The sequence below is a fragment of the Pseudochaenichthys georgianus genome, chromosome 20 (assembly GCF_902827115.2).
Source record: "Pseudochaenichthys georgianus chromosome 20, fPseGeo1.2, whole genome shotgun sequence".
Classification (NCBI taxonomy): domain Eukaryota; kingdom Metazoa; phylum Chordata; class Actinopteri; order Perciformes; family Channichthyidae; genus Pseudochaenichthys; species Pseudochaenichthys georgianus.
This window is the reverse complement of record NC_047522.1, coordinates 4641890-4653869: the sequence shown is the minus strand read 5'-3', so window position 1 is coordinate 4653869 and position 11980 is coordinate 4641890. Positions and strand designations below refer to the sequence as shown.

General features: G+C 43.7%; 1 protein-coding gene across 3 annotated transcripts; it reads right to left on the bottom strand.

Annotated features, from left to right (window-relative positions):
• Positions 1–345: 345 nt before the first annotated feature.
• pabpn1 (poly(A) binding protein, nuclear 1) lies at positions 346–11743 on the bottom strand. Of its 3 annotated transcripts, none has more exons than XM_034108491.1 (7): positions 11295–11743; positions 9089–9197; positions 8354–8421; positions 7188–7294; positions 6112–6199; positions 5471–5664; positions 346–1032 (listed from the first exon to the last, which is right to left on the bottom strand). In XM_034108491.1, the coding sequence occupies exons 1-7, from the start codon at positions 11427–11429 to the stop codon at positions 843–845; spliced, it is 891 nt and encodes a 296-aa protein (XP_033964382.1). In that variant the 5' UTR covers positions 11430–11743; the 3' UTR covers positions 346–842. The 3 variants fall into 3 exon arrangements, with proteins under 3 accessions (XP_033964382.1, XP_033964384.1, XP_033964383.1); XM_034108493.1 differs by lacking the exon at positions 11295–11743 and adding an exon at positions 10878–11027; XM_034108492.2 differs by having other exon boundaries at positions 939–2139.
• Between the last annotated feature and the right edge of the window lie 237 nt (positions 11744–11980).

The window sequence follows — 11980 nt, the reverse complement described above, 5'->3', positions numbered from 1 at the left end:
TTACTTCACGGCGTATACTGCCACCCAAAGTCCCCGGAGTTGGGGACTGGCTTTTCGGGAGTTTTACAGGGTGTGGTTTGCATTCCGCCCAGCCAATCAGACACAGGAACCTTTTTCTCCCACGAAAGTACCTGCTCTCTAGCAGGGACGGAAAAGGGGGTAAAAAGGTTCTCATGAACTAATTTTAGTTCAGCTCTTCTTGGTGTGAACGCGACATTTCGGAACTAAAGTGGGATAAGTACTGCGGTGAGAACGCGCCTATAGTCTTGTTTATTGATATTAAAGCATCACTTTTTAACAGCGGGGCAGAAATAGAAGTCAGAACAAACTCAGACACAAACAGTCTAATTTTTACACAATGTCTTTATTTTTTTTCTCTAATTACAGACTCATGGGTTAAAAATAAAATTAAAAAAAGCAAAACATTTGTTCAAACCCACTCCCTCTTTTCAATAAAAGAAAAAGTCTCCACACAAACCCCCACCCCTGAAGTTCCCCATCCTAAAATAACAGCTCCGGCCCACTCCAATTATTAAATTAATACTCAATGCCGTTAGCTTGTCGACCTTCCTCAGAGAAGCCGTGGCTGCACTGCGCGTCATCAGAGAAAGGGGGGGGGGCTTAAGGTCAGCGCTGTACACCCCCTGAAAAACACCCTCGCCTCTGGTCCTGCCCTCCTCACCCTCACGCAGACTAGCCTGCCACTCCGCTAAGTTGGCGTCAGCTCTCTGAATATAAATGTGTTGGATTGGCTGCCTGTTAACATGCCTTGTGTTGCTGCTGTGTGTGTCCTGTGTGTGTGTCCTCTGTGTGTCGACGTGTGAAAGGGTCTAAATGCATCATCAGCGTTTGCTGTTGTAGTAAATGCCCCCCGCGGCAGGCCTGTGGTCGCCCTGCCCCCCTCCCCCCCACACGGACAGGATGGGGTGAGTGTGCATAGCGGGAGCAGAGAGAGAGAGAGACGCTGCAGAGACAGTGGGGGGGGCCTGCGCCACTTGGGGAGGGGTCGTCAGCCTCCACTGGTCCTGAAACCTGAAACGACAAGAAGTGGTCTAATATACAGAGAGAGGACGGGGGAGGGGGGGAAGACGGGAGACAAGGATCACAGAGGGCGAGAGGGAGGGGAGAAGGGGGATGGAGGGAGGGGTGCACGCAAATAAAAACATTGATGCCTGTCAAATGAATAAAACGAGCTGTGGCCATGCCTGAGTTGGAGGTGACAATATGGACAAGCGGCGGGGAGGGGGGTCAGCAGGAAGACCCCACCCACGAGAAAAAAAGAAAAAAAAACTAAGCATTTACAATCCCACTGAACACTGAGGGTCCATCACTGTCCAGAGAAAAAACACAATCCATGGTGTGATGAGCCAAACAGCAGGGCAGGGGGGAGAAAAAGCATGAGTTATAAAATGCAGCAAGGGTAAGGGGTGAGGCAGACACAAAGGGGGGGGGGTTTGGGATGGGTAGGTAATGATATACTCCAAACCACAAACTTAAAAACACAACATATATCCTGGCTGAGTGGAAGTTTCACATATGTACGTAGGGTACATTAAAAAACATAACAGTTGATTTTCTTGTTGCCGTACCCACCCCCCCCACATGTTTTTTTTTTCTGTTTTTTTTGGTGGTGGTGGAGGGTGAGCTGTGTTGGTGATGGTGTGAAAGCAGGAGGTCACAGCCAGACCAAAGGAGACACATCTGCAGCCTGAGATACCACCATCTTCTCTGCCCCCACATGCCCCGCCTCCCACACTCCCCTCCCTCAAAAAACAAAGAAACGAGCCACCGATTCCTCTCCCCAATGGCCAACTGATACCTTACCAGGGGTGACGCACCAACCTCCGCACACGCACGCTCACACACAATCGCACACTGCGGCCAGTCAGTCTCTCTGTCCAGGAGAGCTTTTTTTTTTTATTCCTTTTTTTTGGTCTTTTTTTTCTCTCTTCTGGGATTCTCTTCTTTTATTGTTGGGGACTTTTTTTCATATTGTGTGTGTGCGAGTGTTTTTTTTTTGTTGTGTTTAAATGGGAACAGAGAGGGGAGAGGGTTGATAGTATGGGAGTGTTGGGGGGGGGGGGGGGGGGGGGGGGTGTTTAGTAAGGGGAATACCACGATGTTGTTCGCCCTCGGCCCCTGGAAAAGAGAGAGAAAAAGAGGGTGAGTTTTTTTTCTGGTTGGCTTAAGAAGACTGACACCAATTTCCTGGTGTGATATAATGTGTGTGAGATTGTGGCCAGAGAAGGAGTCTGCGAACTGAAGGGGAAAAAATATATTTATATATTTCAATATGACAGCGTTCACAATTAATATATCGACATACCATGTTAAGGGTATTGACAAGGAGTGGACTAAAGTGCTGAAAGAAGCTGAAAGCAGCTTTGTCAAGAGAGAAAAAGTGTTTAATTTCCAGATATTGGAATAATCATTAGTGTGTGGGTGTGAGGGGACAGCAAAGGCACTTTCTCTCCCTCTTTCTCTCTCTCTGTGTGTGCGAGAGCCGCCTCTGGGGTCACTGTGGGGAAAGACCTTGAGGACAAACAGCACCACACATGCCCCCAGCAAGACACGGTGCACATACATACACACCGACACAGTTGACAATTTGGGGGACTCACAACTGCAGCATTATTATTTACACTCACAACACTGCCTTACACACAATCCCAACACACATCTCCTCTTCCTCACACACACACACACACACACACCATTCAGTGGCACCAAACAGAAAAAAGGCCACACTGGGACAGAAGTCCGTGGTTGTCAGTCTAGATGCTGAGGTCAGGCTGCAGTAATGAACCCTCGTTTCTGGGAGTGAACGCTGTAAATGTGAATCTGGGTTGGAGTATGTGTGTGGGAGGGGGTTATGTACATGCAAGGACATACACTCTACGTAAGCACAGGAAGGCAAAGATATTCTGCATCGTGTACGTTTTCTGGCTCATGTCAAAATCTCGAATTTCCATCGTGTATACTTGGGAAGATGACAATAAGGATGTGAATCAATGCAAAGCTGGAGACAGAGGCCAATTTACAAAGTGCAAGTTATAATAAATGACTTGATTTAGCTTTCAGCCAAGGTGCAAGGGCTTCCCTATGCCCATTAATACTATTCAATCTATGAAATCTTCCCAAGCTCACAATGGGTCATTGCAAAGATTTTGTGTTATTCTTCACCATGGATGTGTTCCAACAAGACAAGGCACACGTGAAAAGCGTTATTTGGTTCAGATCTGAGCATGATTCTGTTCAGCTGCAGCACAGTCCTGAGAAGAGGAGGGATGAATTCCTAATGTAGCAGCCAGACTGCTCCTCTGCAAGATGTGACCAAGGCCATTTAGGGTGGAACAACTCTCTGCCTGCTACTCTGTAGGTGATTAGAACATATTAACCAATGCTGTATGATAATACAGACACACATTGTGCTTATCTGTGATACACTTAAGGGTGTTTTCTATGATTATTAATACAGTTGTATCACTTGGCAACAACAAATATGTCACAATCTCGGAACTGCCATGTTCCATCTGACTGACCGCAATTTACTCATCAACATCTTGAACTGTTAATATGCATGTTTTTTGCCACTCATTATATTAACATAACTGTGCACACATAACCTAGCACACCAACCAACAACTTAAAGCCTTTAAAGGAAAATGCAAAGAATGCTTTACGCTGATAAACTACACATGACTATCAGTTCTTTAAGCTTCTGCAGATTTGATGTAGTATCAACAACCCTTTAGCTTCCCCACATATCTGTGTGCGTTGTCCTGCCGCTCAGCAGTGGCAGGGTTAGGGCTTCTTGGTATGTGGGGGGCGGGGGGCGAGCGCACAGAGTGATTAGAGAGATTCTGACCTTGAGGTTCAGACTCTTTCTCACACAAAGGAATGAACAGAGATGTAACCATTTCTCAGGTTACATCTCTAAATGTAAGCCGTTACAGGCAGTCTTGCTGAAATGGGAATTCATTGCACAAATACTACTAAGAAGCATGGGAATAACTTAAAAGAAAATTACACAAGCTAAAATAATTAGAATAAATAGCTGCTCGTCAGAAGAACTTGGCATACTGTCTTCAAGACTGAAATACAGATCTCCGTATGAAGCGCTTTCCAAAAGAACTGCTGCAGCATCTTTTCCTGGAATATCCGCTGTTGGACATTAAGTTTGAAGCATCAGCCAAGGCAAAAGGTTCCAGATGCGTAGCAGGGTGGATCAAATCAGAACCTCTCGATCTCAAAGCTCAGTGCATGTGTAGGGAAGTTGGCATGCTGATCAACGTGTTTGGCGCCACACCTCCTCAGTTATGGAGTTACCACTGACATTCTTTGTAGCCTGGATTTATTCCTGCTTTCAATGACTGGCCACATTTTACAGTAAAAGGGACAACAGATGACCTTGTTCCTTATGTCAGATTTAGAAACTGCAGTTAATAGTTGATTGCCAGGTGTTTTTATCATTTCATGCTGTGAACGTCTTAAGTTATAATGGCCTTGCAGTAGAAATAAAGACTACAAAAGACTGCCAGGGTCTCACTGCAGAGGTCTAACAAAACACCATGTAGAAAGCCACCCTGTGCACAACACTGATCAACACCAGGCTAACTCTGTGGGTCAACATGGATCACAGTAATGGCATTACGAACACACTATTGATGGGATGGAGCAAACAATTGCCACAATTCCCCCGTAGAGAAAGCAATGCTAAGGGTCACAGTACCGACTAAAATGATTGATCATTCCTTTGCTATAAAAAGGATCCAATTACAAATGACATCCCATATTTCCAAAAGACATTAGCATAAGAAGCAGCTGCCGGAGTTTTAGCAGCATCTTTGTGTTGTCGATTAATTACCGAAGAATGGGCACTGACCGACTTAGTTCCAACTAATGCAGAGTGTATGTACAGCCTGGGATGAACAAACTGATGTGCACAGAGTTGAGATGTTATATGTGATGTGGCATGCAATGAGCCCCGTAGTCCCACAACCTTTGTGATTTCTAAACCCACCACATGGCATGTACCTGTGTTTCTATTAAAGTCTCCAAAACAATCTATATACCACTATAAAGTTGAAGGCAGGATTGAATTTGATTTAGGTTCCAGTTTGCGGACACTACAAACAATGGCGAACCAATACAATATTTGTATATTATAACATTATATACTTCCTCATCGCGTTATTGTTTTTAAATACAAGCAGAATACTTTTGAACCATTAAAGGAAAATCTAAGTAGCTGTAGAATAGCAGCCTTATCTTAGTTTCATTTTTTCTGTCTGTACAACAAATAAATAATAAATATCTACAGGTCTATGTAAATCATTTTGCCCTCCTGGCTGGTCATGATAGTCTGCCTCGTGCGTCCTGTCCTTAGAGAAGCTAACAGTGAGTGAGGTGCAGTGCATGTAGTGTTCTCCCAGGGTCTCAGAAGAGAGGCGTCTCGGCGTGAGCTCACCTGAAGGCCCGGCCTCTGCCTCTGGGTGGTGTGTATCCACTGTAATAGCGCGCTCTCGACGAGAAGCTTCCTCCTCCGCCGCCTCCACCTCCTCCTCCTCCGCCACCGCCGCCTCCACGTGACCGGAACCGAGCCCGTGGAAAGCCGCGGTCTGTGGTGCTGATGCCGGGTCTGTTTGTTCTCTTAGCGCCCACCTGAGGAGCGAAGAGTTACAAAAATGAATGTGACCTTATAAAAACAGATTTTAGGAACGCTGCTAAAATTCCTGATTATTATTGAGAGGTTTATCTCAAATCGGGAAAAAAATTCACAACCGTCTTGTTTCCGACTTGGAAATACAAGATATATTAAGGTTTCTGGTGTTTGTATTCCAATCATGTGCCGCTTTGGCAAAGGCATATAAAGCCATTCCACTCACTGTTCACCCAGTGTCAATATAGGCCAAATATGTTGTTGATGTAGTCACTGTTACTTCGGCTACAATATATTGAGTTCAACAATTCACAAGATAAAGTTACACAAGGGATAAACATGCTTAGGCTCATTTAAGAGAAAATGTAAGTAACCGTGAATGTCTTGTTTCCCGTTCACACTTGTCATTACAACCGTAAACTGCTGAAATCTCAATGAGCGAATCTTACCTTTATCTGCCTTCCTCTAAAAAGGGACTCATCCAAAGCCATGGCTGTCCTAACAGACTCTTTGTCTGAAAACTCAATATAGGCAAACCTGAAGAAAACACAAAAAGATTAATCAACTGGATGTGGAAAACTTGATTTGCTTCATCTTTGATAAATAGTAGAATAAATGGGATCTCAGTTGTCTTCACTTGAATCTATGATTATTAAAACACCAATTTGACTCCAAGACTTGTATGTGTGGTTGGTTATAACAAAAACATTCCCCTCAGCTCTATTTGCTAACCTAGATTCTTGAATAATCCCTGCGTGTGGGAGGAACAGTGTCCGTACCCATTGGACCATTTCTAAGTCATGTCATTGGAGTCCGAACATCTCTGAGGTCTTTATCTCTACATCCAGACACCCAAAACGTCCTCCCATTGAACAGGTGAAAAGGACTCTGCGGCCCCAAACACAAATATTGAAGTGGTGCTTTTGTGTGATTCTTTGTAAAGAAACTGACTTATCCGCCCAGTAACTAATTGATTTGTCATTAAAATTGCATGACTGTTAGTTAAAAATAATACTTATGGATTTGATAGAATTAACTCTCGTTTTTCAAGGTTATCACAAATATCTGAATTGTTAAAGATATATTACACTCTGAATAAATGAGTTTGAATAAAGCAATCTCTGGTGATCTAATGCAAACAGTTTAATGAAAAATGTATGATGTCAGCAACGGATACCAGATTTGTGTTATCTGCTAAAAAAAAAATGTAAACAAAAAGTAAAAGTGAAAGCGCCACTCACAAAATGCTGTCAGTTGTTCAAATCTGGTCCCAGCGAAACATTACTGTTGAGCCCTGGCTTTTTTTTAACAAAAGCAATCACATTCAACCATCCAGCTTTATTGAAACTTCATGATTTGTATAGATGCTTAATGAGAAGGAAAAAAAGCTGTCTACCCAGAGCAGTTTTTTCCCCCCTCTGCCAACGGCGTGACTTTGGTGTATTTGATATACAACTTGGGATCCACCCCTCCACTGATTCAAACACTGCATTATGAGAGACACAGTATTATGATGGCGTGTTACCCTTTGGGATGCCCTGTGTATTTGTCACATAGGATGGTGACTCTGTTTACTGAACCGCAGCCATGAAAGTGAGCCTCGAGCTCTTCTGCCGTGGCACCATAGTCCACCTGCAGAAAGACGAGATAGAAGGTTAGACACCAAGAGAGCTGCATCACCACTTCTTAAGCATATGCACATATCAAGATTCATTTTTCATAAGGATATGCTTCATCGTGGACATTTTGTGTGCTAGTCTTTAAGGCATATCCACAATTTTTTTACATTTACAGACTGATATAAATGGATAACAAAAACTCTACACATCATCAAATCGAGCCCAAATACATTCATTAGTTTTTTTAAGTGTTATTAGAAATGAGAATATGAATATCTTCTAGAGTTCAGTTACTCCTTTATACACAGCTTTGACTCATTCTATGGCATGCAACCCTAAAATGGTTTGTGTGTAAGGGGCACCAGTGTTTAGCTACCTAAACGAAACACTAGAGAAGTATATGGGCTCCATTGCTGAGTTTTAAGACACTGTAAATAAAACAATTGTTGCCAGGGTGCTTCCCGCAGCTTTATGGCAGAGTAGCAAAGAGAAAACCATTTACCAGAACACCCACTGGGGACAGAGAGGGGAGAGGGTTGGGGGGTGAAAGACCCAAACAATGCTCTTGAGAGTCATTTTCTAGCAAGAAAGGGGCTGGGAATACTTTAACAATATCCCAGTCTTTGAGCTACCACCACCTAATTTCAATTAAGCATTTGCTAGAGGAAGGACACACAATCAGCGGGTATAACATGAACGTGGCTAATAGATTTGCATCACTCTTAAAGGTGGGGTAGGAAAGTTTGAGAAACCGGCTCGGGATACTTTGTTATATTCCATGGAGTGCTCTTAACATCTCGATAGCAATGAATATCTTAAGAGCTTTGGCAAAAAATCCTTTGAAAAAATGTCATCTGTGGAAGCTGTAGTACTGTAAAAAGCACGACCAATCATCTGAATCATCTAAAATAAGTGGATGGCCTGTCAGCCTTCCATCTGTGCACAAAAATTACCTACCCCACCTTTAAGTCATGATTATGTGTCAAAAATCATTAGAATTGATTTTCCGTGATTTCATAAGTTGCAACAGAAAATGTGGCCAAAATGGCATCTAAACGGGACCATTACTTACATTTCCGACATAAATAGATCTGCCATCTGCTTCCATCTTTTCCTCGATGGACATGATGACAGGGCCGACTGCACAGGGGAAAGAAAACTTTATATTTTAAGTGCATTTACAATGTTAGGTCCATCAAACTTAAGTCCATTATCTGAAATTGGTGTAGGGTTCCAAATGATTTTTTAAATTTTGTTTCAAGACTATTTGTGAAGTACTGAATTTTTCCCCCTATTCACTACCATTCTCTCTGATGTTTGCATTTCTGCAGCATTATCAAACCTTTAAAGATACACATTGATCTGCAAGTTGTGCATCAAGTAATTGATGCACAACATTTGTATGGAAACAGCCTTCAAATAGCAGACTTGGGGCTATGCTATTACACTACTCTACTGTATTATTAAATCAAGTGTACCGCTAAGAGACAAACAAACGGGCTTCATTTAACAAAGCCATGCATCAAATATATATTTAGATGTCAAACCTAACAAAGGTACATGGGAGGGATTAATCACAGCTTTGTACACTCCAATAATAAATAAGTGCATATCTTAACACACGTTAAAACTGTAAATTGGGGTTACAGGCTGAAGAGGATTCAATAGTTTAATTTCTTATGCGAGTATTGTGATGTTCTTTCATAATTTTGACTTCAATTTATTTGACAGTAGGGGAGAAATTGAACATGTGGACAGATTTGGAGAGGGAAGAGGCTTCCCAACTTACAAAAACACACAAACGCACCTGGTGGGGGGCTGAGATTCATCTGTTTCTCCACCTCGTTCTGGAGCTCCTTCAGCTTCTCTGCCTCTTCCTCCATCTCTCTCACCCGGGCTTTGATTGCCTCCAGCTCCTGCAACACAGACAAATCCATCAGTTCATTGTGAGTTATTACAAGTGTCATTATCACTTGATATAGTGGATGATAAAGGTATGCTACAGGGAAGTGGCAGTGCGGCATTAGACAACCAACATCTCCAACTATTAGTAAATCCAGGTAATAATAGTCAGATTAAATCATAATGAAACCAGTGCAACTGTTAGCTGCAGCCTTGCAGGAAGATGGCAGCGGAGAAGGAGATGCTGCACATGTGAAAGTGATGCTGCAGTCCTAACATGACCTCAATCTAAGGAGAACCAAGTATGTGTGCTGATTCTGCCCAACTATAACATTTGAACACAAGTAAATCATACCAATTCCAGTACATAATTTAAGGCAATGAAAATATGTGACATATGCACTATACATAAAAGTGAATATGGGCCCTTTTTCGCTCAGTTATAAATACAATATTTCTGGCTGACATGTCTATGGGTTCATGCACGTGATAGACATTTGCATTTAATATATGTTGACAGTGAACATGTCAATTGATAACTAAATGTATGTGCTGCAGCTCCAATACAACTGAAATTCAATTAGTCTTTTAGGAAACTCAGCTGGAAACATATTTGGGCCAGAGACGCTGATGAGGTCTGAGGAATAAAGACATTGTGGAACCCACAAAACAATCACTGCAAAAAGAAATATTCCTATAGTAAACTGAGAGATGTCCTCACGTGGGAGTGGACCCCCCTGTCCAACAGTGGTGCACTGCAGCACTGTGGAATTCAGTCCAGCCCCATCTAGGCCTGAGCTGACAGGATGTGTAATGTAAAGGCTCTTTGTACAGCAGGGTGCAGTGACACAGACACCCATATAAAAAGCAGGGTATTTTCACAAAAGGAGAGTGGGGGGCTGCAGTGCAGAGTGCACCACATTCACACTGCATGTGATGTACCCCATCATTTCTTAGCTATCCACCCTTTAGCCACATGCACGTGGAGATCATGGAAGAGGGGAAGTAATCCACCTACACGGCAAGATTGTATAAAAAACCAGCAACACGACACCTTGGGTCTTGTTTTTTGTTGTCGCATATTCAGTGGAAGCTCATCCAGTCCCCTCCCTTCTCTCAGGCTTGCAAAACATTGAAGGATGCAAACCCAGCCCCTCAAATACCGCAACCCCTGCGTTGCATGCCGCGCTCTCACTGCCCAACAGACAGCAGCGCAACATCAAAACCCACCTGGGCATGCTGCAAATACATAATCATGGATTGTGCACGAGTCTGCAGGTGATGGAAAAAAAGAATAGGCAGCCCGACTTGTTTTTTCATAATTGATCTTGTGTCCAACTGATGCCAATGCCAACCATCTGACAATGAATGACAGCGATGGCCAGGCAGGTGCATGTCTGTCTCCACCCCAGCTTTGTTAAAATGAGCTAGCCTGATAGCATGCCAGGCTCCTGTTATGGCAACATAATCTAGCTAGCCGGTTTAAAGTAGTTGAAGGTGAACAGCCACATTTTATATCGTGAGTACGGTTGACATGTCCCTTGGTCATTTTAGCTGCAGCACTTAATACTGGAGCTTGTTATAAGCTAATGTTAGCCTGCTGATGCTATGCCAATTGCGTGTGCACACACCGGTTTTTTGTAATGCAGCAGCCTGCACAACTGGGGAAATACAAATATAAAATAAATCATTACCGTAAGCAGGTCGCCTTCTCAAGCAGGTAGACTCGCTCAGCGGCGGTTAATGGCGACGGCCTGTCCTACCCTCGCCCCTGAATGTCTCCTGCATCTCCGTTTCACATTTTTTGAGACGAGGATTCCCCCCCTCAACAGCTCGAGCTGCTCTCTGGCGCAGAGAAACTAGCGCCGCTGTTGCGCCAAGATGGCTGCCGACACAACGCATGTCACCACCCATTTATACTGCACTGCGTGAACCACAATGGTGGTCAACATAGACATGGCGATAGCAGTAACGCACAACGCATGTGACCCAATATACGTGGACTAAATTGACACATATCGCTGCTTTCACTACCCAACTTAATACGCTTTTGCCATACCGTAACCCGGTAACCATGTGCGCTCTCAGTTGAAACAATGCCCTTCACTTACCGGGTCTTCAATCGAGGCCTCCCCCTCTTCTAACCCCGGTTCTTCATCACCGACTCCCGGGTCTTCCAGCTCGGGATGTCCGGGGTCTGAATCTAGTAGAGATTCCTCCGCCAGTCCGTTACCGAACTCCGCCATCGTTCCAACTGTACCGACGCTCCTCGTGGCCAAACCAACGTTGCAGGCCCCTACTCACGCGCAAGGGGGTAGTGAGCGGGGCGGCGGAAAGAAAAAAACGGCGGAAAACGCCGCTTAGTAAAGTTAAAATGGGGATTAAAATGCTAGCTACAGTTCCAGCCACCCCACGATGAAAAATAACTGCCGTTTCACTCGATACCTTTAAGCATAAGTCCTAATTAACGTCAGAGAACCTAGTTTATTTACTTAAATGAGTGTATAAAAAAGGCGAGTAGTCTACACGGAGCGGCGGCGTCCCTTCAGTTCAGAAATGGAAGCCGGGGGCGGAGTCATGTATCACTGCGGGCGTAAAACTCTCAATCCTATTGGTCGGTGCATTATTCTGGACGTTCCTTTTTTTATGTCTGCCGCGTTCCTATTGGATAGTCAAGCAGGATTTTCCGGTTCCCAAATAGCATGTGTGCTTTTAATTGGATTAGGTTTCTGTCATTCATATTGGTTTTGGTGGTTCGTGAACTGGCAAAGCAAATTAATTCCAGGCACACTGTGTG

Bases quoted from the DNA above. Each gene is read 5' to 3' on its own strand.
- pabpn1 (XM_034108491.1), bottom strand. From the start codon at position 11,429: ATGGCGGAGTTCGGTAACGGACTGGCGGAGGAATCTCTACTAGATTCA. The intron at 6,200-7,187 runs GTAACACGCCAT...TGTTTTCTTCAG, and splicing joins TACACAGGGCATCCCAAAGG to GTTTGCCTATATTGAGTTTT. The intron at 1,033-5,470 runs GTGAGCTCACGC...TTGTCGTTTCAG, and splicing joins GGCAGAGGCCGGGCCTTCAG to GTTTCAGGACCAGTGGAGGC.